This window comes from Ruditapes philippinarum, unplaced genomic scaffold (assembly GCF_026571515.1).
Source record: "Ruditapes philippinarum isolate M1 unplaced genomic scaffold, ASM2657151v2 ctg1703_1_1_1_1, whole genome shotgun sequence".
Taxonomy (NCBI): Eukaryota; Metazoa; Mollusca; class Bivalvia; order Venerida; family Veneridae; genus Ruditapes; species Ruditapes philippinarum.
This window is the reverse complement of record NW_026866780.1, coordinates 87,775-113,815: the sequence shown is the minus strand read 5'-3', so window position 1 is coordinate 113,815 and position 26,041 is coordinate 87,775. Positions and strand designations below refer to the sequence as shown.

At 32.5% G+C, this 26,041-nt stretch overlaps 2 protein-coding genes across 2 annotated transcripts in view; one reads left to right on the top strand and one right to left on the bottom strand.

Moving 5' to 3' along the window:
• Positions 1-442: 442 nt before the first annotated feature.
• Positions 443-26,041, bottom strand: part of LOC132733694 (kinase D-interacting substrate of 220 kDa B-like) — a 56,031-nt gene continuing 30,432 nt past the window's right edge. The window contains exons 12-25 of the mRNA XM_060720357.1: positions 24,640-24,738; positions 24,060-24,158; positions 23,449-23,626; positions 20,255-20,416; positions 19,075-19,243; positions 18,190-18,369; positions 16,009-16,200; positions 15,519-15,615; positions 8,082-8,132; positions 5,438-5,645; positions 4,649-4,811; positions 3,613-3,800; positions 2,669-2,988; positions 443-2,457 (exon numbers count right to left, since the gene is read on the bottom strand). Coding sequence (XP_060576340.1) covers positions 1,207-2,457; positions 2,669-2,988; positions 3,613-3,800; positions 4,649-4,811; positions 5,438-5,645; positions 8,082-8,132; positions 15,519-15,615; positions 16,009-16,200; positions 18,190-18,369; positions 19,075-19,243; positions 20,255-20,416; positions 23,449-23,626; positions 24,060-24,158; positions 24,640-24,738 — 3,357 coding nt within the window. The 3' untranslated portion in view covers positions 443-1,206. The remainder of the gene's footprint in view (positions 2,458-2,668; positions 2,989-3,612; positions 3,801-4,648; positions 4,812-5,437; positions 5,646-8,081; positions 8,133-15,518; positions 15,616-16,008; positions 16,201-18,189; positions 18,370-19,074; positions 19,244-20,254; positions 20,417-23,448; positions 23,627-24,059; positions 24,159-24,639; positions 24,739-26,041) is intronic.
• LOC132733698 (tigger transposable element-derived protein 4-like) lies at positions 10,980-12,558 on the top strand. The gene has a single exon (XM_060720365.1). It carries the CDS (start codon positions 11,479-11,481, stop codon positions 12,400-12,402), a length of 924 nt encoding a protein of 307 aa, XP_060576348.1. The 5' UTR covers positions 10,980-11,478; the 3' UTR covers positions 12,403-12,558.

Here is a 26,041-nt window from a genome sequence, read left to right as displayed (position 1 = left end):
TGTGACCATGCTTATAATCAATTCTAAATTTATACACACAAGAATAGAATATAACTTCATACATATCTAATGTACTAGATGTTTCTTATTATTGCAACATGACGTCTTAGTACAGGTTGCAAATTGATCAGTAGTCCACTAGCCCAGGCTAGAAGAATAATATCAGTTGAAAAATTACAAGTAACAAAATCAACTGGCCTCTGAAAAATTGACAGTCAATCACCTTAATTTCTGAAAATGAATTTCAAATGAAACAACTTATTTATCCTTGGTTCTGGGAAATTAATTGCAAAATAACTGTCATTTTTCTAGATTTCACTATCCACTTTAATTTTTGAGGCTTGTTAAAAGCTAATGGAGCTGGTAGATTTTTCCTACCACTAGTCTGAATGGCTTGTGGTTTTCTGGCCCTATATTCATTGACTTCAAAATTAATAAAATTTTGTTGTAGTGGTTTTTGTATGCAATTCAGCGTATTAAAGAGAAAAAAATCGATCACAGACAAATTTAGAATAATTATTCAATAAAGGTTGCCTATAATTGACTTTTGTTGAGCAATATACCATGTTTACTGATAAATTAAAATAATTATTCGATAAATTAAAACAGTTTTTTTAAATGCAAGGCATGCACATTTATTTAACAATGTGTTAAGTTATAACTTATAACTAGGTTTAAAGGTTTATTTAAAAAATAAACTCTTTAAAAAACACTATGACATATTTATGCCAGAGTTATCAACCTGAACATAATAAACCAGTTTGAAAATTGTTCTTAACATGAACTTAAATATGTATAACATGTTTATAATCTACAAATAATTTGAGATCTGTAGAGACTGATAATTGAACATTTAAGGGTTTACTAAAGTCCTGTCATAACTGTACTCTCATAGGTCAATAAGACAGTACTTCAGTAAACCCAAACTTTCCACTTCAAACAACTACTAACAAATATCAAAATACACCATTTTTCAATACTTGAAATTTAGACCATACAAAAATAACAGATAAAAATCATATAATTACATGATTCCCATTGACAACAAAATCATTAAAACCTTCTATAAGCTATAATTATAATAAATCAATCATTATCTTTGTGTTAAATCTTAAATATGTCCACAAGATTTAAAACAAAATATCCAAATTCCATGACTTGAAAGACAAGACTTCTGCAATGTGCATATCACACAATATTGTAGAGTTAAACAAAATCACTGGGTAACTTCTCCTCTCCCTTTCCATCTTTACTGGTAATCAATTGACGCTCAGAATTAAACTGACCATCTGTTGCACTTGAACTACCTTCCGCTTTTTGCATTGTATACATTTGTATACTTTCCTCAAGACTGGTGCCCTGTTTGCTTTCCTGTGTTTCATCTATCAATGAAAGACAGTCTAAACTATCACTAACAGATGTTTGTGGATATAAACTGGTATCAGCAAACCCTGAAGATTCGCTCGACAAAGTTTTTGAAGATTTTAGCAAATGCTGTCTCTCATGGTGCATGAGATTTGGCTCAGAATGTACATTTTTTCCTCTGGAGGATTCATCATATATTGCTGTCTTCCCTGTTGAAAGGTTCATACTAGATGCAGGGTCACTGAAACCAGTCGATTTCTTCCCACTCTTTGCATGTGCCAGAAGAGGTTCATTTTCCGAGTCCTGACTGTTTGAAATGGGTGACTGATTTTCATCATCAAAATGATGTTCAACAGACAAACTGAACTCTACAGGTGATGTTTGAACTATATCACTATCTGGTCTAATTAGCCTTACTACATCTCCATTTGGAAACATTTCCTCATCGCTTTCACCTTCAAAGTTATCATCTTCACCGGAGTTATTCTCTGTAAAGTTATGTACAAACTCATTCAACAAACTAGATTCATACATCATCTGTGCTACAACACTATCATTTCTCTTCATTGGCTTTGCTCTTGCTTTCATTTCTTCTTCTTCATCATTAATCTCTTCTTCAATCGCATCAAATGCAGAATTAGAACTCTTTTCTGTGTCTACAGTTGACTGGCGTCTAAACTTTCCTCTAGATCTCACTTGTTCTGCACTATTCTTACTTTCAGGTGGGCTGTTTGTATCAGAATTAGAAAAGTGAATGGTTCTCGGTACATTGTCTGAGCTAGACTTACTCTTTTTTGTGGCAGGAGGTCGAATTTCAATGTCATCCTGTGATGAAACCTCTGGCAAATTTACTTCAGCATCTCGTAATGATTTTACTGCAGTGCGGAAAAGTTGCCAATCTCCGAATTTCATTTGTAAACACTTGCCAAGATCATCAAGGTCACAGTCAGTTAAAACCATACCATTTATATTATTGTCTACTACAGCTTCCTGATATATTGGTAACTGTTGGAGATTTATACCCCCAATACGAGCTAGAAGATTTGACACTTCCTCAGTATTTAATTTACTCAATACCTCACCCGTATATCCCTGCAATATAAAACATACTAATACAATAGGTTACAGTAACACTTCAGATTTAAATACACACTCTCAAAAAATCTTAACAAAATTGAAAGATTTACATTTTTGTTCACCTTTTTTAAGAAATTACAAATGAAAATAAGAAAGTTCAAAATCAAGTTCATTAATCTAGTATTTTGTGTTTTAACTAATAAACTAATATAATAATTGTACTGACTGTGATATATTGCCTTGGATTGACAAACTTCTTCACCGATTCCGTTTGCTCTGCGACAGGTCGATGATGACTTGACCCTGCCATTCCCATCCCCATCATATAAGGATTTTGCATGCCCATTAAATGAGGATACATCATTGGTCCATATTGCATCATGTGACCTGGATACACAGCTCCTATTGGTTGTTTCCCTGGAGTTCTATGGAGGCTAGATTTCAAATAAGGATTTGATTCCTGGTTGGGTTTTGAGGGAGTCAGATTTGGAGGTTGACTGTATATGTTCATGGGGATCTCAGACTGGTTCAACTGTTGCTGAAGATCTGTAAACATAATAATTTACAGTACATGTATAACAGAGTATGTGTATCCTGATAATAAGAAGTCTTATATGTGTTATATTAGCTGATTAAATGTAGAAAATTTGTTTTCAAGTATAACAAAATTTACAACATTGGTGAATAAATATAAATCACTATTCTCAAAAAATATACTGTTTGACATTCTGCATAATCAGATCATGTATCCAGATTATCCTTGACAAAATTAAAACATCATTTGCATGCTTAAACTACTTTCATAAAGCAAGCAGTATTATGCAAACAGATACATATTATTGTAAAATGTTCTCCTTTCAAAGCTGATAAAATTCCATTTAGGAAAAATATGACTTTGTCTAGTTTATACAAATTTCTATTACTTTGATTGTGTTGGAAGCTATAAGCTTACTGAAACACTAGAATCTGCTCCTGGAACCAACCAGTACTAAGCAATGAATGAATGGCAAACCCATTCGGCCAGCAATCTTTAGATTACTAGTCTGATATGTTTACCACCCAGCCATGCTGCCCCTCGAAGACGTTCTTTATACAAACCAATAATGTAAGCAAGATGAAAATACAAGATAATGAAAGAAATATAACAAGAAGACCATAATTAACACTCACTTCTGATAAGTTTTCTCAGGTAGGGGTCTAGATTTATTGTACATGGAAGGAATTTCTTCAGGTCAGCAATGCTTAACATTGGTGAACTAGCCGACTTGCTACCGAGGAAAACTTGTAGTTTTCGAACGTTCCTGTCAATCTCTAACAGAGGTTCTACTTCACTTGAACTTGGCATCTGACCTTCAATCCTTTAATATATAATACAAATAAATGAACATTGTTTTCACATACTAAGTGACAATTGTCACTTGATGAAAGGAACATTTAATATTAAAGTAGACTTACATAGGTAGGAAACAGACTACAATGTTACTAAATTACTGCAAATCAATAGCTGGAAACCTGTAGAAACAAGAGCTGTCTGAGTAGCAGCATGATGCACTTTTCTCACTGCTGGATAGTGAACTGCACATGTTCTAATGCACATGTTCTAAATGAAGAGATAGTTTGTAATTTAAAACAAATGTTTATTGAAATGACCTATTTTAATGTAATGACCTATTTTAGTTTAGGTGTAAGACATAAAGGTGACCTTCACATTTGACATTTTGATCCAAAAATGGGCGGGATTCATGAAGGTGCATCTACATACAGATTAAAGTTCCCAGGTAAATGCCTCTAATTAGATGGCCAGTTTTATGTTTTGTTTACAGGTCCAAGTGACTTTGACCTTTTGACCTGACAATTGATCTGGCAAGTAGAAGTCATTATGGTGCTACCATTAAGTTTCATTTCAATAGCTCTGTGAGAATGGAAGTAAATGGCTAAAAACGAAAATACATAGAAATTTTTACATATTTAAACAAACAGAATTTTATATATTAGTGCCATAATAAATCAATCAACCTAACATTGCAATGTCAATTTGCAGATTTCAGCTAAGAAATTAGTTTTATACATGTATTTGTAACATGTAACTGCAAGATGTAAGTAAACAGATGTCAAATGATTGAAATATTATGAGACAATATGATTAATCTTTTTATGATAAAAAATCTTTTCATAAATAGACATAGATATATAGTTGTGTACATACTTGTCATATATAAACTTCAATGTAACATCATCATTAAGATCATCATGTTCCTCAAAGAAGAGAATACACCAGGACAATCTGTATGGCCACTGTTCTACAAGGTTTACCCAGGCTGCCAGGCGATACCAGTTAAAATCTATGTTATATGCTCTCAACAAACGTCCTGAAATATGATTTGAGCCGAGTCATGACAAAACCAACATAATGTGTTTGCGACCAGCATGGATCCAGACCAGCCTGCGCATTTGGCAGTCTGATCAGGATCCATGCTGTCCGCTTACAAACCCTATAACAAGTAGAGAAACTGATAGCGCACAGCATGGATCCTGATCAGACTGCGCGGATGCGCAGGCTGGTCTGGATCCATGCTGGTCGCAAACCCATTATGTTGGTTTTGTCGTGACACGGCTCATTTCTTATATCAGAGTGCAAAAATGAATTATCTGTCCATATAAAGCTGTTTTAACTGTCAACCTAAATAATGAAATAATTGAGCATCAAAAATAAATTTAATCACTTTAAATAATACAAAGAGTCCAGACATATTAAGAAAAATCTATCCAAAAATTTAGAAGAGAGAATATTCAGTGTTGTTTTACTGTTATGATTAAGAATACTCTTGGTAAATGATGTTTTTAAGAACTTTCTATTTTCTGGTCTGAGAGTCCAATATAAGACAGTAAAATCATACAGATTTCTTTTCGACTTGATCCTTTTAGATAATAAATTTAGAAATCACTGTATTTGTACAATGTATAACTTTAAAGATATACAAGAGATATAACTTACCAGTAACAGCAACTATATTCATTAATCGTCTCATACTTTTAGGATTGATATCACTAAAATAGTCGTTCTTGGTTAACGTGTGTGAAATATCGAAGTTTGAGTGGGTTACTTGTGTCAGACTGTCATTACGAGGTTTGGAACGACCCTTCTTTATGCTCGGATCTATAACTGAGAACCCAGAGATCTGTGACACCGTTGAATCTTGGTGCTAGAAATACAAATAACTTTACATTAATTTTAGTGTGCATTTACTCTATAACCTACTTAAAAATTTTCCGTAACACTAACTTTTCACATAGAATATAAAAATTTAGTATTAGAATTATTGTCTGGTCAACTAACGTATTCATTACAGTCTGACAAGACATAATACAGAATCAGTCTAATGGTTAACATTCCTGAAAAGTCAAAATGAGAAATGTCAATAAATGGATTAAATAAATAATACTTATTATATCCCCCAGATGCAACTCTAAAACTCATTCTTCAAAGTAAGCCTTCAAATAAACATGAATTTAAATTTCTACAAAATTAACGTAACATGATCTGTTTACACAAGTCACTCTATACAACAGAATTTGTTCATACATAGTACATAACATATCAGTCTGGTGCAAGTGTAGACATTCAGAATGTTAAAATAGTCATTTACAGGGAATGACTTAGGTGTAGAAGCCAACAATATCCTGATCCAGTAATGATATCCATGCTGAGTACAGCTGCCAGGTAAGCACAGGTGCCAGGTTAGCACAGATGCCAGGTGAGCAAATATGACAGCCAGAAAATAAAGATAAGTGCATTGTATAAACAATGCAAGCTGAAAGTTTGAAATGCTGATCTCACTCCAGTAACATCTAATGAAAAGTAATCGTTCATTTCCTGCTTAAACCAACTCTATGTCAATCTAATATTATCATTAATAACATTGTTTTAGATTAATGTTGAAGAAAAAGTTATGGAGAAATTAAACAGTTGATAGAGTATATAAATAATGTTTGACTCTAATTGAATTTACAATAAAAAGAGCAAACAAAGATTGTATATTATTCCAAACTAATATGTTACCTATTTAAGTGTGGAGTTAATATGTTCAGTTTTTATATTAAATCATTGCTGTACATATGAGTGTAACTCATATTGCAACATCCAACTGATGATTTTTTTACTACACCATATCATTTTAATTATTTGAAAATAGACTATTCTCTTTCTTTTGACTTAAATATCACAAATTTACAATAATGATAACTAATCTACTATGCTTAATTTAATCAAAGTAAAAGTAAACAAAGCATCTCTGCCAACTGCTTTATATGTATATTGCAAATAATGAAAATTAGGAAAATAAGCTACTGGTTGTAAAAAAAAAAAATAAGTTTGTTATGTGAAACTTAAAATATTCTTTCTATTAAATTTTTTACCTTCATAAAACTTGTTCAATTATATAAAATATGTAAAGCAAACTGAGTGAGCACGTCAATTGCCAAAAGGATATCCAAAGTCTGTGTGCACTATTTACCTTGACCTCTGAAATATGACTTTTAACTATTAAGGACAGAAGACACTGTCTTAAAGTGGTTTAACTATTGTGCCACATTATTACTGAATTTCTACATGTCAAACTGGTCAAGCAAAATTAAACCAGACATTGACATTTGCCCAAAGTTTGACCTTTAAATGTCCAATCTGGTTCTTGCAAACAAGAGCCAATCTTACTGAAGCAAATATTCACACCAAATCATATTTGGAATTACTTAATGCTTGGGTAAATTACAGCTCTGAGAAGCGAGCAATTCTGCGCAAAATTTTGACCTTCGGCTCTTTATTGTAACCCTGACCTTTGACAACCAAAATGGTTCTTGCTTACAACATCTTATATCATTCAAACTACAGACAAACATTTGTACCAAGTTATTTGAGCTATGTCTGGAATCATTTAAATGAACAAACACACACATAAATGAAACTATGATTATGCCAAATTTGTTGGCCTCACAATATACAGACTTAAAATTGACTCTTATCCAATCATCTCTAAGGTTACTTCCTGCTGTCAAATATTCAATATCAATACACTGTATATGTATGATTTTTCACAGGAAATCAACTCTGTCAGGGTAAAATCAAGAATAAGCACACAAAAAAAAAACAATCAAAATTAGAAAAATTTTAATTTTCATAGTTAATGATAATCAAAGAAGTTAGGTAAGAAACACACAGGAAAAGAAATGAATCTTATGTACATGAAATTATCATGTTAATTTTGATTACACTTGCTTCTTCTTTGTTAAGGTATTCAACTTTTCAAGGGACATTTTTTTCATTCAGTCACAGTTCTTTATCCATTTTCAAAAGTTTTGTGCTTTAAGTACAAAATAGTTAGCCTAAATGAAATTATGATATAAGAACATAAATTATAAAATTATATTTCTACTGAAATAGAAGCAAAATAAACAGCACTGTTTCTAGCAATTTACTGATGAAATATTTTATCGGAAATCATTTTTTTCAATATTCCATAAATAAAAGCCAATCTCTGAGTGAAGACACTAGGAAAAAAGGTCAAGATACTAAAAGTGAGGTAAAACTGAAGTAAAGTGAAGCAAACTCAATTAAAACATAAGCTGAAAGCACAATACCGAACCTGGTAGACTGCTTCACACAACGAGAACCCAGACACAGTCGAGTCCTTACGCTGTAAGTTAACATAAAAACATGAGATATATACCTGCTCAAGTAAAACTGCAAATTAATAGAGTGAGATTGGTTTGCAAATAAATCAAAGGACAGATTGCATTGCATACAAGCGCAAAGATGCTGATATATGTGATTTATGTGCAAAAGTTGTGGGGGGAAAAAGCTACATTGATTTTAGATCAGTTCTGTGTTTGACTAGATAAACCTGTTCCCCTATTGATTTAATCTTAAATGTTCCATTCAATAAATAAAATGTTATACTGGTATTGGTAACATCACCCTGTCCTAAGCAGTAAATTTTTAGAATAACATGAATATTGTTGGTGTAACACTATGCCCACTTTTGTAAAACTTTATCAAAATAGTATTGTAAGTAATTGCAATTTTTTCTCCCAATGTATTCCTGCGTTTCATGTTTATTCCCCATGTATTTCAGTCCATATAAACTATATTTTACTATGGTGGCTGATTTGTGCCATTCGTATTTTCGCCCTGCGACCCCGCAAAGCGAAAAGTGTAGAACTAACCAATTAAAATGGCAGGGCCAAGAAGCAAAATATTTATTGTTATAGGACGCTAACAAAAGTGCTGTTGTTCGTCTCCCTGCCAAATTATTCATAAATAGTTCAACTTTTAGCTCCACACCCCTGCTAATTAGTGTGTTTTCTCTCAGCACCCACGCCTTATTAGTTGTTTAAATCTTGATTTTATGTCCCATGCCCCTGCTAATTAATGTGTACCCTTTTTTTCACCCAAATATCCCTGCCCACAAAAGCTACAATGTACAGTTTTTCCCCCATGTATTCCTGCCAACATAAACTACAATGTATAATGTTTTCTTCCCATGTATTCCTGCTAACATAAACTACAATTTATCATGTTTTCTTCCCATGTTTTCCTGCCAACATAAACTACAATTTATCATGTTTTCTTCCCATGTATTCCTGCCAACATAAACTACAATGTATAATGTTTTCTTCCCATGTATTCCTGCTAACATAAACTACAATTAATCATGTTTTCTTCCCATGTATTCCTGCCAACATAAACTACAATGTATCAGGTTTTCTTCCCATGTATTCCTGCCAACATAAACTAAAATGTACCATGTCTTCTCCCCATAAAGTACATTAATCATGTCTTCTCCCCATGTATTCCTGCCAACATACACCACAATTTATCATGTTTTCTCCCCATGTATACCTGCCAACATAAACTACAATTTATCATGTTTTCTTCCCATGTATTCCTGCCAACATACACTTAAATTTATCATGTTTTCTCCCCATGTATTCCTGCCAACATATACTAAAATTTATCATGTTTTCTCCCCATGTATTCCTGCCAACATACACTAAAATTTATCATGTTTTCTCCCCATGTATTCCTGCCAACAATGACTACAATTTATCATGTTTTCTTCCCATGTATTCCTGCCAACATACACTAAAATTAATCATGTTTTCTCCCCATGTATTCCTGCCAACATAAACTACAATTTATCTTGTTTTCTCCCCATGTATTCCTGCCAACAAACACTACAATTTATCATGTTTTCTCCCCATGTATTCCTGCCAACATAAACTACAATGTATCATGTTTTCTCCCCATGATTCCTGCCAACATACACTACAATTTATCATGTTTTTTCCCATGTATTCCTGCCAACATACACTACAATTTATCATGTTTTCTTCCCATGTATTCCTGCCAACATAAACTACAATGTTTCATGTTTTCTCCCCATGTATTTCTGCCCACATAAACTACAATCATGTCTTCTCCCCATGCAATTCCAGTCAACATATACTTCAATTTATCATATTTTCTCCCCATGTATTCCAGTCAAAATAAAGTACAATTTATCATGTTTTCTCCACATGTATTTCTGCAGACATAAACTACAATTTATCATGTTTTCTCCCCATGTATTTCTGCCAACAAACACTACAATTTATCATGTTTCTTCCCATGAATACCTGCCAACATAAACTACAATGTATCATGTTATCTCCCCATGTATTCCTGCCAACATAAACTACAATTTATCATGTTTTCTTCCCATGTATTCCTGCCAACATAAACTACAATTTATCATGTTTTCTTCCCATGTATTCCTGCCAACATTTACACTGTTTACTCCCCATACATTTCTGCCACTCAAACTACAAATTCAATATATCATGTTTACTCCCTTTTTTCTCAGAAAAGAGAATTCCTGTTAAGTATGATAGTGGCAGGCCACTTGGTTTAATACATATAGTTCATAAAAAGTGTGGACTGGCACCATGTGAACATCAAGTGATCCCACTACCTCACTTTATCATATCATGCACTGGTGAGGCAAAAAATGTGCAACATGTGTTAGCTAAACTGAGAGACAAAACATAACTTAAGCATTGAAATATTCATTTAATTTTCAGCATTCAGAGAAGGGTATTGGCAATAAATAAATTTCAACAACCCAATGGATGGTTCAAATGCTAATATAAAATTTCTTTCTCTTGACTTGGCTCATTTAATATTTGGGAATGATGTAAGTATTATAACATCAAAGTTGGAAAGTATTAAAATAGCATAGCAAGCATTGTGTTTTGAAAGTCCTATTTTTATTAGTGTTTTGTTAAGAAACAAAATGCAACAAAATGCGAAGTTGTTTCAATTTATGTTTCTTTCAACCTCTTTTGTTTAAATAAACTGTTGGAATAATAAAGAATGAGATGTCTAGCAAAATCAACTACAACTTCTCACTTCATACTGGTTATTGTTTAATTACCACATCATAGTCAGTAAAATGTATATAGTGGACTATTTAGCAAATATCTGAACCTAGCTTACACTACTTTAAATACAGTCAACTATCGTTATCTCGACATCGCTTTTCTCGATATTTCGTTATCTCGATCAAATTCTGAAAGTCCTGTTTTTTCCCCTTCTTTATCTATATTGAATATATTTCTTTATCTCGATATTTTTATTTCGATTTTTTCAGTATCTCGATGTGATATTTCAGTCCCAATAGTTATTTTCACACTATAATCCTTTGTTTATCTCGACAAATAATTGTTCGTCTGCGCCCTCTCGCAGAGGTGTGAAAAACACAAAGCGGACGGTTATCACTCAAAGCGCGTGTCATAATAATTAATGATGATATGTTTGTAACAAGTCAAGGTGTTTTGAAAGTATTGTTTATCTAATTAGCGTGTTGATTGACTTATGTCGAAAATGAGTGAATTTTCCGTTATGTATAAAACATACGAACACTGTATTTAATTCATTATTACTGTAAAAGTCCAAGAAATACGATACGAAATATAAATACGTTATATAAACACATTGGGAAAATGTCGGAGGCAGATGATAATATAAAGTTGTCTGAGAATCTAACACCAGGTGAACGATCTAGAGAAGGGCCCGGTAACCAACCCGGGAGGATATCTGGATCAATCACAGCTGAGAAATCTGGAGAAGGACCTGGTAACCAATCCGGGGGGATATCCAGACTCTCAGCAACTGGTGGTAAGGGTACCAAACGAAAATTGAATACCAAGTCATACAGCGAGAAATACAAGGCAATTATAGAAGTTGAGGAAGGGAAAAAGAGCAGAAAGCAAATAGCCGCAGAATATGGTGTTCCGCAAAATACGTTATTGACCTGGCTGAAAAACAAGGACAGTATCAAGTCAAAGTATGTATCGGTAGACATTGAGCCTGATAGAAAAAAGTCACGTACAGCGAAATTTCCAGAAGTAGATGAAGCGATGTTGAAATGGTTTGAAAATGCTAGATCACAAAACATATCTGTTGAAGGTCCTGTACTTCAGATGAAAGGGCGAGAGTTTGCCGAACAACTTGGCATCCCTAGTTCTGACTTTGAGTGTTCTAGTGGCTGGGTTGAACGATTTAAAAATCGCTATGGCCTTGTTTCCAAAAAAGTCAGCGGTGAGTCAAACTCTGTTGACAAAACAGGTGAAGAGTTTGAAAACTGGCAATCCAGACTCCCGTCCATTTTGGAAAAATATCGGCCTGATGACGTATTCAATGCAGATGAAACTGCTATTTTCTATCGTGCTATGCCTGATAAGACGCTCGAGTTTAAGACAAAAGCTTGCCATGGTGGAAAAGTGAATAAAGAAAGGTTAACAGCTATGGTTTGTGCAAACATGAGTGGCACTGAAAAATTGCCATTGCTTGTTCTAGGAAAGTCAGAAAAACCTAGATGCTTCAAAAATGTTCGCACCCTTCCCACTCAGTATAAAGCAAATTAGAAAGCTTGGATGACTGCAAAATTCTTTAAGACATGGGTCAGAGAGGTAGACGAGAAAATGCACAAGCAAGGGCGTAAAATAGCCCTAGTTATTGACAACTGCTCGGCACATCCCAAAAAGATAAAAAATCTGCATGCTACAGAGCTTGTCTTTCTTCCTCGTAATTCCACAAATGTCACTCAACCTATGGACCAAAGTGCACTATAGGAAGCAGGTTGTAGCTAAAAAGATAAAAGCAGTTGATAACAACAAGGACTTCAGTATATCTGTCCTAGACGCTCTTCGTATGATGCGTCATGCCTGGTCTCAAGTCACCAGCACAACAATTAAGAATTGCTATCGTCATGCTGGCTTTACATCTACTCAGACAACAGATGTTGAGTCTGAAGATGAAGCTGATGATGATATTCCTTTGAATCAGCTCGCTAGCATCCTTGGCACAAGGGTGTCAATGGACGATTACGTCAACATCGACGATGAACTTCAGGCAACTGAAGCAATTTCTGATAATGACATATTGTCTGAATTATTGGAGGCTCGCTCAGTAGATGATGATTCTGACAATGACGATACGATCGAATCCACGGATCCAACTCCAGCACAGATTTCTACTAAACAGGCGACTGAGGCATGTGACACAATTCGAGCATTTCTGGAATCCATAGACAACAACGACCATATCATTTCCAAATTCGATGACATCGAGCGATACATTTCAAGGAAACACCTAGCAGTCAGATGCGGAAAACAAACGGACATTACATCATTCTTTAAGAAAAGTGATTAAAATGTGTTTAATACTGTGTGCTATCATTAGAATAAACTTTACTGCAAGTGATATCAGTTTGTAAACTTGTTATCGAATAATCGGTAAATTAAATAAACGTGCTAACTATTCATAAATTGTGTGCTTTTATAAATGTGCTATTACTCTCACAAAATGATTGCTATGAAATGTGTTTATGTAATTTATATGTGTTATTATGCAATGTTAAAGTACTAAATAAATAAATAAACAAGAAACATGGCAATGCCATGAAACCAGGTTTTCAATTATCACCATTGTAGATAAATATGTTGTATTTGAAATACAAATACAAGCAACAAACAATGTAACTATGTGCAATGTAAAACATGAATAATGTAGGAGGAATTGCCACTGAAGAAGTGTTCACTATAATATTATGTATAAGGAAAAAAACAAAGGGCCATAATTAGGTCAAAAACTATCCAATCACAAAACCCCGACAATATGTGCCAGGGTGCTTGATGACAAAGCTTCTGTGAAAGTTTGAACAAAATCCGTTGAGAAATGTAGGACGAGTTCAGCACAGAAGAATTTGTTCACTATAATTATATTGATAATTCTGTATAATGAAAAACAAGTTACAAAGTAGACATGAAATAATATATCATATCTTTTTTTTAAATTACCTCCAAAGATGATATGACCTTTGACTGCCAAAATCAAGTTAAAATCATGTAAACAGGATTTTCAATGTTAATGTCACTGTGACCTTGACCTTGGAGCCAGCCATGCGGAACATGCGTTCTGCACGTCATCTTGATGTGGTAAACATTTGTCTGAAGTTTCATCAAAATTCTTCAAAGGGTTGAAGAGTTACAGAGCGGACAGGATTTTCAATGTTAATGTCACTGTGACCTTGACCTTGGAGCCAGCCATGCGGAACATGCGTTCTGCACGTCATCTTGATGTGGTAAACATTTGTCTGAAGTTTCATCAAAATTCTTCAAAGGGTTGAAGAGTTACAGAGCGGACACAATTTCGTTTGACGCCCGCCCGCCCATCCGCCCATCCGCCCAGCCGCCCATCCGCCCGCCATACCCCAATCTAATAACCAGGATTTTCAAAATTGAAAACCTGGTTAATAAAGTTAGAAAACAACGTTTTTGTTTTAGTGGTGTATAACTAAGTAAACCTCACTATGTGTTAATCACATAGCACCTAAATAATGTATTTCCGCTGGTAAACATCCGTTTAATTATGTAACAAATTGTTATTTTTATTATAAGGATTGACACAAGATTATGAAACATCGTACTTATTTGACTTATAAGGTATGCGCATGTCTTTTGTAAAAATTAGTTTTTGACATGTTCAAACCCTCATACGTTTATCTCGACATTTCGTTATCTCGATATTTTTTTTACGGTCCCGAAGACTTCGAGATAACGAGAGTCGACTGTAGTCACATCAGTAACAATTAACTCCCTTTTCTGTTGCCTGTTTTATTAACCCCACCCCCACAATTGTCAAACCCCTCCTCTTTTGTCACAATACTTGACTTTGTATGATACAACATGCATAACCTATCATTGAATAGGTAAACTTATGTAGAATACCATAATCAGGTAATGTAAGTGAACATAAAAAATTATAAATAACCTTTTAACCTAAAAGTATGGTTTTATAATATTACAGTCAAACCTGTGGAAAGCCATCTCCTAATACAACCTATATTATACAAAGGCCGTAAACAACAAAAAAATGTTCCAAGAATAATCATACACAGTGATAATTAGACATTTTTGTGACTGAATGTCAATTTATGATTTCATTTAAATTATGAATATACGTAAGAATTAGCCTCGTTAAAAGGACCACTTGCCATCACCATTTTTATATGAAGATTTGACATTACAGAGGTTTGACTAAGTGTATTATAGGAAAAAAGTAAGAACTTACAGTTTTTGTTTCAACCTACAATTATTGTCTTGTAATTTAAATATATTTTATTTACCAGTACTAGCAAAAACATTTAAAATCTTGAATGCATACAATATATTACAAAGTTTCATTAATTTTAGAAATAAAGTGTATTACCAATGTTTAACAAAATCATCAAAATACTAGAGACATGTCAGTCAAAAATGTTATGTTTCTAAAAATCTATCAAAATTCGTGAAAACATCAAAAAGGCTATATGTAAAACAGCTGTAATAAAATGCATTGGAGAAGATTTGTGCATATACCAAAGTTCAAAGAGTGTTCTACCAAGAAGTACAATTAAACTAGAATTTAAACACTAACTACTCTCAAACAGCAATTACAAGGTTGTCATGGTAACAGAATATGAAATTTTAAAAATACATACCCTGTATGATTTATGATTATGAGTTGGTGACTCGTGGTTCAATTCATACGTTGACACACTCTTTGTTAAACGCTGTTTCTTAGCTTGCAGTCCCTGACTTTGAAAAGGGAAAAAGGCAGGTGACAATGTTATAAAAAAATCAAAACCCTTTTACACTGTATCGTGGGTTTCTGGACTTTTAAAATTCTGGTCAATACCCTTTTAAATTTTTAATTTTGTGGGTCTACCCGAAAATATCAAAAACAAAGGAGGAATCTTTTTGCCCCTTTTAAAAAGTGGGAAAGGAAATTCTAACACCTGTAGCATTTTTTCCTTTTCACGGGGTATCAAAACCCCGTCAAATAAAAAACCAAAAAAAACCCGTTTTGTGTTCTTTCGTAATTTATCAAATAGTCTCACAACCCTATTCTTTAAAACAACTTCATTTTTTCAATTCTGAAATAAACCCGTCAAATTTTAAAAATGTCATGAACTGCTCCGCAGTTTTTATTATTCTAGGGTCTCTGGGGGTATAATCATGGATAGAAAGGCTCGACCAATGTTGTGTATATTAGTCAGCAGCGACAGACCTACGACACATGCTAATGCTATCATTACACCATTTACAGCATGTGTCTCGAGTTTATATGTCACTAATAGAGATATACCAACAATTATAACACAGTAAAAAAACCCCAACGATCAAAATTATGAATAACAGCCTTATAGTTTTAAAATCGTCCAATGTAAGTTTGAAAAATTATCATTAAGGGCAATAATTTCAAAATGGCTATAAAAAAAATACATTTTTTTTCCTTATTTTTCACAAATAATTTACCCACATTTAAAATTTTTTGAGAGAAGAAAAATAAAATTCCACTAGCTGGAGTAAAAATTGAAGTAAGTATTAAAACTATAAATACTTAAAATTAATGACCCTTCAATTTCAGCCTTTTTTTCATTCGCAAAAGTGTGAATATGTTTGTTGATATGTTTTATACAAAATTTTAAGTGAATATTTATAGTACCTACTTGTATCTACTCTATTAAATAAAACAAATTGTGTACAAAATATATCATAACATATTCACCAAAAAGAAAATGAGGTAAACAAGAGCCAATGTCAACATGGCCATCCCCCGCGAAGTGTGTTTTGCTCATTGGAAGAATGTATATGTAGTAGAGCCAGAATAATTCCATTTTTAAAGAGGTCTTTTGGTAATGAAACTGATGGCTATAGTGATTACAGATTTGAAACATATGTGAATACTGATGGCTGAAAATAACAAAGGGCAATAACTGAAAAATAATGCAGGTAAGGTTATCATTCTTGTGTGCTGCATCCCTCCTCAGTAAAATCTATCCACCTATGAGGTTTCAAGTTGATACCTCAAATACTTTTTGAGAAAAAAATTGAATTGAAAAATTAAGTATGAAAAAGGGCAATAACTCAAAAATTATAAAAGGTAGAGTTATCATTCTTGTGCACTGCACACCTCCTGAGTGAGATCTATGCACCTATGAAGTTTCATAATGATATCTCATAGGCTTTTGGAGTTATGCTCTGGACAAAAATTAATTTTGAAAAATAAAAAAAGGGCAATAACTAAACATTTATGCAGGGTAGAGTTATCGTTCTTGTGCACTGCACTCTTCCTCAATGAGATTCATCCACCTATGAAGTTTCAAGTTGATACCTCAAATACTTTTTGAGATAAGCTCCGGACAAAATAGTATAAAAATAACAAAGGGCAATAACTCAAAAAATAATGCAGGGTAGAGTTATCAGTCTTGTGCAATGCACTCCTCCTCAATGAGATCCATCCACCTATGAAGTTTCAAGTTGATACCTCAAATACTTTTTGAGATAAGCTCTGGACAAAATAGCATGAAAAAGAACAAAGGGCAATAACTCAAAAATTGTATAGGGAAGAGTTATCATTCTTGCGCACAACATTCCTCCTCAATAAGATCTATCCAACTATGACATTTCATGTTGATATCTCAAAAACTTTTTGAGTTTTGCTCCACTCAGGTGAAAAATTAAGTATAAAAAATAACAAAGGGCAATAACTCAAAAAATATTAAAGGTAGAGTTATCATTCTTGTGCACTGCACACCTCCTGAGTGAGATATATGCACCTATGAAGTTTCATGTTGATATCTCATAGGCTTTTGGAGTTATGCTCTGGACAAAAATCAATTTTGAAAAATAACAAAAGGGCAATAACTCAAAAATTATGCAGGGTAGAGTTATCATTCTTGTGCGCACTGCACTCCTCCTCAATGAGGTCTATCCACCTATGAAGTTTCAAGTTGATAACTCAAATACTTTTAGAGATATGCTCCGGACAAAAATGTCGGACGGAGACTATTTCTATATCCCCCGCCGCCTTTTCAGCGGGGGATAAAAAATAAACAACGAGAAAAGTTTGAAATACACTAACGCTGAAAATTACATATGGTTACTTATGTGACGGAAAAGAACCTCAAATTGTTGTCAATGCATTATTCCAGACTAGAGCATGCTCTCAAGTAAAACCACCAACTTTAAGTAAAACTTCCTCAAAAGATCGAAACCAAAGTCGCTGGCATGATTTAAAGCTGTATTGCAGATGCACAAATGATACTATGTCAGCAACTTTAACTAGCCAGTTACAGGTTTCTAAAAATCCATTTAATCTGTTATATAGATATCTTATTTGTAAATGCCCACTTACTACTATCAGATACATGTTTTAGCACCCCAAATAATCTAGAAGACACCATGCCAAACTCTTTCTCTACAGATTCACTAAGTCCAGCAATCATTGCCGCCAGGGCTTTCTCCCCACCAACACTTGTTAACTTTGTATTCTCAGAAAATAAAAACCTGCGGTGAAAAATTTTTTAAAATGTATAAACTATATAGTTAGCAAAATCTTTTGGCAAACATTATTTGTTCATATTTTTTTCTCTTAAAATAAATTTAATTTTTAAGACAACATTGAGTTACAGGAAATCGTTTTCTTTAAACTGTTCTATTGACATATTTCCTGAATATTTGTATCATTCATGTGTGAAGAGTGAAGATATGCAAGACTTTTAAGAATCTACAAATGTTTTTTATTATTTATTCTAACAAAATCAAACATCTTTTGAATATAGAAGGACTGAAAGTGTGTGTTATTATGCAATAAAATCACTGTTGATGTTCTTTAGTTAGACATGTGACTTAATCATTAGATATGTGAGGTAATCACTAAAAATGCGAAGCCCTGAAAATAATTACGGAAACAAATCAGGCGCAATTTATCTTAATATCAGGTACAGCAGCATTTATCTGTTAATGTCCTGTTAGAATCGAAATAATATATCCAAATCAATAATTTTCTCGCTTGATAAAATCACAGTTTCTTGTTCGGATGTGTATCATTATATCACTCGGGTTACGCCTTTGTGATGTTATTCCTAGCATCCAAACTCCAAACAGTGATGTTATTGAGTAATATAATCACAGTTTGGGATACATTATTTCTTAAACCATATTAAGTTTAAAGCATGTTGACAGGTACTATATCAATATTAAGTGTCTTACTTGACTAAAGGAACATCTGTACTAGAACTTATTCTACTGACTGGATTACAGAATAATATCTGTAGAAGTAAAGTTAGTATCTGTAAACGTTTTCCTATTGCCCGACTTATCCGCCAACAAAAATGTACATTATACCTTGTTGAACATATCCAAATAATACCTGCCAAATAATACAAATACATTGATTTTAACAAGTTCAGCCAAGTTGTATGTGAATAAACATAATAATGAATAGTTTATCAGTATTTTTTTTTTATTTCCTATTCTGAACAGCCTGATATATTAAGTTCGATGAATGTAATAACCCAAACTGTTTAAATTAATTTCACAGAAGGGCACAAAACAATAAAAAGTTATAAATTTAAAAGAATTCAAATTTAAAAATTATTTACTTCAATTTAAACATTTTCATCCTTTAAAATACCCAAAAAAAAGGGCACAAATAGAACCCTAATTTTTCCCTTTTTTAAAGTGCAAAGGAAAATTTAAAACACCCTCACCTTTTATCTATTCTAGTTTTAATTTTTTCTCTAAAAAGTCAATTAACATGCACAAATTTTAATATTAAATTTGCCCAACTGAAACCTAAACAAAAGGGGAAAATCAAAATTTTAAAAGATTTTAAAGGGAAAATATAGTTTTTTAAATTTAAATAAATTATTTTAAATTTATTATGCAAAAAATTTACCCCCGAAATCCAAAATTCCCAAACCAAAAAGTCCAAAACACCCAAGCCCGACCCCCCATAACTGCAGTGACAGAGCGATGGGCGGCCTAAAAGAAACCCTTGATGATGAAAAGAAATATAAATAAACGATGGGGAATGTCGCTGATTAATTCAAATTAAAGGGCCCTTTGTGAATGACTTTTTCAAACCCAAAAAAATACTAGGATTATAAAAATTTTATAACAGTGTATATAAAAATTTTTCAAAAAAAAAAAAATAGTTCAGTTTGTTGATTTTTGTTCATGATTAAAATAAATTTTTACATCAAACTAGTTAAGAATGGTATTGTTTTTGTTAAGAATGGTTTTGCTTATCATGCTTAACTTACATATTGGCACTTCCTTACTTTATATTTCATTGTTTAAACATCATTCCTAATACCAGAATCTTAATTGTTCACCACACTTAATCTTTATTTTTTTTTAAATAAAAACTATATCATCAATAACTTACTTTTCAGTTTGCCAATGAGGAATGATTTACCGCTCCCCCATTTAGCATAAAGTCCTACTGTAATAGGTGTGTTTAACGAAGGTTCACTCAATATATCAGCCAATGAACTACTGTAGATCTCATAACCTAGTAAATTTTCTCCATCACTTGCATTTAATTGCCCTGTAAATTATAGACAATATTTAACCATAACTTGTTGAAATTTTTCAAAGGACTTGTCAAGAACTGTCCATAATCAATTTTTGGAACAGAACAGACATTTTATTAGACTTATTCATAAGTATATCATGTATAACATGTTATACACATGTATAACAAAGACAGTAAGGTAATAAGTACTACAGCACATCAGGTCATATTATTTATAAATGAATCTCAAATAACAAATGCCTCTTTCATATATTTGCACAATTTAACAATATTAATTTTATTTGAAGAAGTAAGCAAATCATGATATTTAACAAGAGCTGTCGGTAGGACAGCACGCTCGACTATTCTAATTGCTTGATAGTAAAAGAGCCTTGATAATGTTAAATTTTTTAAGTTCACAAAAGGGCTAATTTTTTTTTATAAATTCATGTTATAGGTCTTAGAGAGAGTCTAATTATACAGTATTGGCTTGACTATTTGGAAGGTAATGTCACAAGGGTGCTTTATTGAGTATAATAATACTAATTACCTATGAATACATAAAATTGACAGAAAAGGTACAAAGGCTTGTTATTAAGATGTTTTATCAAGTAAATCACTGCTTTATTATTATGAATGCATAAAATTGTCCCAAAAAAGGCACAAACCCTTCAGTAGTTATGGAGATAACAGCTTACAAGCAAAACTTTACCATGAATTTTTTAAGTTGAAAAAAGGAAGAAAAATCAGCCTAAATGCAAGATAGAATTATGGATCTTTGTCAGTGACCTACAATTCTGACCCTAAATGCATATGTGAAGTTTTAAATAAATATCTTTAATAGTTATTGAGATATGTAAAACTTGAATGTAAACATTAACCAAGAGACTAAGTAGAAAAGGGGACATGAATCAGCCTTAATGCAAGATAGAGTTATGGAACTTGGTCAGTGACATACAATTATGAACCTCAAATTATAACCCTAAGTACATGTGTAAAGTTTCAAGTAAATATCTTTGAAGACCTTTAACCTTTAACCAAAATCTCTAAGTTTCAAAGGGGCAAATAATTCTGCAAATATTGCAGACAGAGATATGCAATTTAGCAAAATGATGTACATTGTTACTATAAAAAAGTATTGTAAATTTCAAATGAATATCTCAAGCAATAATTGAGATATTTGACTTTTACAAAAAAAACTTTAACCAAAATTTCTAAGTTTCAAAGGGGCATAATTCTGTCAATATTGTACGCAGAGTTATCCAACTTGTCAATCTGATGTACCTTGTTACTATAAATAAGTATTGTAAGTTTCAATTGAATATCTCAAACAATAATTGAGTTATTTGTCTTTATAAAAAACTTTAACCAAAATTTCTAAGTTAAAAAGGGGAATAATTCTGGCAATATTGTAGATAGAGTTATCCAACTTGTCAATCTGATGTACCTTGTTACTATAAATAAGTATTGTAAGTTTCAATTGAATATCTCAAGCAATAATTGAGATATTTGACTTTACAAAAAACTTTAACCAACGCAGACGCCGACGCGGACGCTGACGCCGACGCCGGGGCGACTACAATAGCTCTCATATTCTTCGAATAGTCGAGCTAAAAACAGATGGGTTGACAAAATAAACGAGATACAAGAAAATTAAAGTTAGTCAGCTACCAGAATATAGCCTATTCAGAGTGCAGGCTAGTCACTTCTGATTTTAGCAGCTTTTGACATTAATGTTACATTATCATTCTATTAACTGCTTAATTAAGTAAGTACATGTACATTAATATTTTAGATATAGAGACTGAGTGGTCAAAGCAATGTATGGCCATAAAAGGTGTGCTGCTTTAAACACTGCTAAAAATGCTGTTTTGTTGTATTTAAATATACACATTCACTCTGATTTGATAAATCTTGGATAATCAATGTTAGTGTAACAATACAGTCAACCAGTTTATGTTACCAGCAAGCCATCAAAATGTTTGAGTGATAAAAAAAATAAACATCTTAAGAAAAAGGTACCGGTAGGCATCAATGCAAAATAACCCTAGTGCAAATCTATTGTAACAGCGTATAAATAAATAATAAATGGCCCTGAGTCGCTCACCAGAAACAACTGTTTTTCAGTTTTGGAATGTCAATATTTTCTAATATTAAATTTGAGCATGGAATATGTTTAAACAATAATTTGAAGAAATGCCATGACCTGGGGCATTTAAGCTTTAGCTTAAACGGGGCTAATCAAATTAATATGAGAAAACTTGATAAAAGACTACCCAATAATGCTACAGACAAAGTTTGGTGATCATCCATCAATTAGTTCTGTAGTAGAAGATGTTGACAGGTTTTTCTATTTTTAGCTTAAGTGGCCCCTCAAAGGGGCCAATCAAATTAATATGAGCAAACTTGATAAAAGACTACCCAAAAATGCTACAGACAAAGTTTGGTGATCATCCATTAATTAGTTCTGTAGCAATAGACGTTTAAACATACTTCTTTTTTTAATTTTAGCAGCCCCTAAAAGGGGCCAATCAAAATAATATAAGCAAACTTGATAAAAGACTACCAAAGAATGCTATAGATAAAGTTTGGTGATCATCCATCCATTAGTTCTGTAGAAATAGACATTTAAAGGTATTTCTATTTTTAGCTTTTGTGGCCCCTAAAAGGGGCCAATCAAAATTATATTAGCAAACTTGATAAAAGACTACCCAAGGATGCTACAGACAAAGTTTGGTGATCATCCATTCATTAGTTCTGTAGAAGAAGATGTTTAAAGGTTTTTCTATTTTTAGCTCTGCTGACCCCTAAAAGGGGCCAATTGGAATGACATGAGCAAATTCAAGTGTGACTGTCACAAGGATCCTACAGACCAAATTTGAAGTAAATCTGCTTAGTAGTTTCAGAGAAGAAGACGGTTGTTGACGCATGACGACGGACAATGGACGCCGGAGCATCCCCCTTTGATACTAATAGCTCATCCTGAGCCTTCGACTCTGGTGGGCTAAAAATTAAATATAATAATCTCACAATTAGGGGACAGGATAACAGGAAAAGTCACTCACTATGTCCATGTATTTGTGTAAGAATTCCTTTCTGATGATAGGCATCAATACTGTATGGTGTTTCTCCAGATTTGTTAGGTCTGTACAGCAGTCGACTATTACGAGGATTTCTCAACAACAACTCTGTTATACGTTTACTTCTAGCTCTTAATGATATATGTAGAGCTGTATCCCCTTTCTGTAAAATAATCAAAATATATCTATACAAAATTGTTTAACATTGAGCATCTAAACACAAGACAATCAATTAGTGAATAATTATGTAACTACAAAATCAAGACTCTTCCAACAAGGTATTTACATTTTGTACTTATTCTTGATTAAGTATTGTTTTCAAAGGAGCTGAACTGACACATATTTTGGGAGGATCCTATTGTGTATACCAGTAAAGTCATGCATTTTTCATTTCAAAGGTAAATATAATCAAGACAGTGAACACAGCAATTTTTCATACATACTTTTTTTTAAACTGTTTCATTATGTCATTATTTTACTTCACATTGCTGATTATTTAACAGACAAGTAAAAATATCACAAAATAGTTTTTACAACTTAAAACAATTATTAAAATTTTGAAATGAGATAAAATATTAAAGGTTATCTTGCAATACCTTATCATAAACAGCGACCTTTGCCCCTTTATCTAGCAGTAATCTCACAATCAGCTCATTTCTGTTACGTACAGCTCTCATCAGTGGTGTGTCTCCATCCTTAAATAATATACACACACTTTAACTAGGTTGTCAAGATTTTAGTGATATTGACACTGGTTAGTAGAAATAATGGTGACTTTACAGGTTTTGATGGTGGCACAGCATAAGTAATATATGCATCATTTCAGCAATAAGAGATAGAATTGCTCTTTTTAGCCAATAACCTTTACCAGATTGCCATGAGATCTCCACATTTATACAGGAATTATATGAATTAAATAAGCTTTTAATATTTTCAACTTCATAAAATTTTAATACTTTAATCATTTTGCTAATAAAAAAAAATTAAATACCTAACATTACTAGACAGATAAACTTCAAATAAATAAGAATTTTACATCAATCACAACCAAGTTATCATAAATCATTAATGTTTAAAAATTTTCCTGCAAATAACAGAATGTATACAACACTGAAAGTATTGAGATAAAAGTTACTATAAATACAACAATATTTACTTTATTGGAACAATATTTACTTTAGTAGATATTTCCATATCAGCATCATTTTCTAGCAGTAACTTGACAATGTCAGGATGGCTTTTCTCTACGGCCCAATATAAAGCTGTTTTTCTCTCCTGTAATATAGCACACAAGCGTTAATATGGGTTTCTAACAACATATACACAACATATTTAACACTTTGGTGGAGTCACTATTACAAAACAAAGTGTTTTCCTTACCAATATTACATCAGTTTCATGTATTAACGAATTCTCTCACTTTTGAATTCTCATGCGTCAAATTTGGTTTAATCTTAAGGTACTAAACTAAACTTAACTGATATCTCAGTTTATTATTCTCATCATGTTAAATACCTACGCAACAAATATCATCTTTATGTATTGCTCTTAACATGGTCAATATGATGATTATCAAAACCCTTTTCAATAAATCTAAATCTATATGATTCATGGTCTATATCTATATATTGTAACTATCAAATGTTAACAGATATCTAATGTCTATTACAATAAATATTGGTAGTATCAAATGACACGATGAAATTTTACTCCATTCAATGTGGTCATTACTATAACTCTCTCATGCGTGTTAGCCACTTTCAAAATATTATACTAAACAAGGTCAATATCACTAGCATCAAAATGTCCCATTGCCAATATATGTAAGTCTATCAAACTCAACTCATAATTAATCTTATGTCCCTTAGCCAATATCTTTATTTTTCACACTTTTACAAGAACATGGTGAATACCATATCAAACTTTCCTGTGCACCTTTACCAATATATCAGTTTGTAACACTCAACCAAAGATGTTATACCTCTCAACATCTAAACAACACTTTAATTTATTAACCATTTACTTTAGTTTCAAGCAAATTTGTCCTTTAATACCTTTAACTATAATAATATAAATACCTTCTATTCTAAATATTCTTACACTAAAAGAATTTCATGTAATCCTTGAATATACCAAAACCTAAATAATCAAAATGTTCACTTAGAAAATCAAAACTTTATAAACATGCTGTGAAAAATATATAGACATATTTAAAAACAATTCTTACAATTCACAATACAACATAACAAGGGCACCACATGCGGTGTTAAGGTTCGTCTGTTAAAAATTCTAAGTTAAAAAGGGACATAACTGCAAATATACTGCTTTCAGAATGATGCCCCTTGTTTTGTCAAGATATGCAAGTATTCCAAGTTTCACATTGATAACTTTTGAAATGTTTGTATAATGGCTAATAAAGTTTTGCACCACAACAATGATGACAACGATGCCCCATCAAACATAATAGCTTGATTTTTTCTTCGAAACAGACAAGCTAAAAATAGGTAACAGTTAAATATTATTAAGAGTCCAAACATAAAAGAACAATGTTTCAATTTCTTTTATTTTAGCAACAATG

Bases quoted from the DNA above. Each gene is read 5' to 3' on its own strand.
- LOC132733698 (XM_060720365.1), top strand. From the start codon at position 11,479: ATGTCGGAGGCAGATGATAATATAAAGTTGTCTGAGAATCTAACACCA.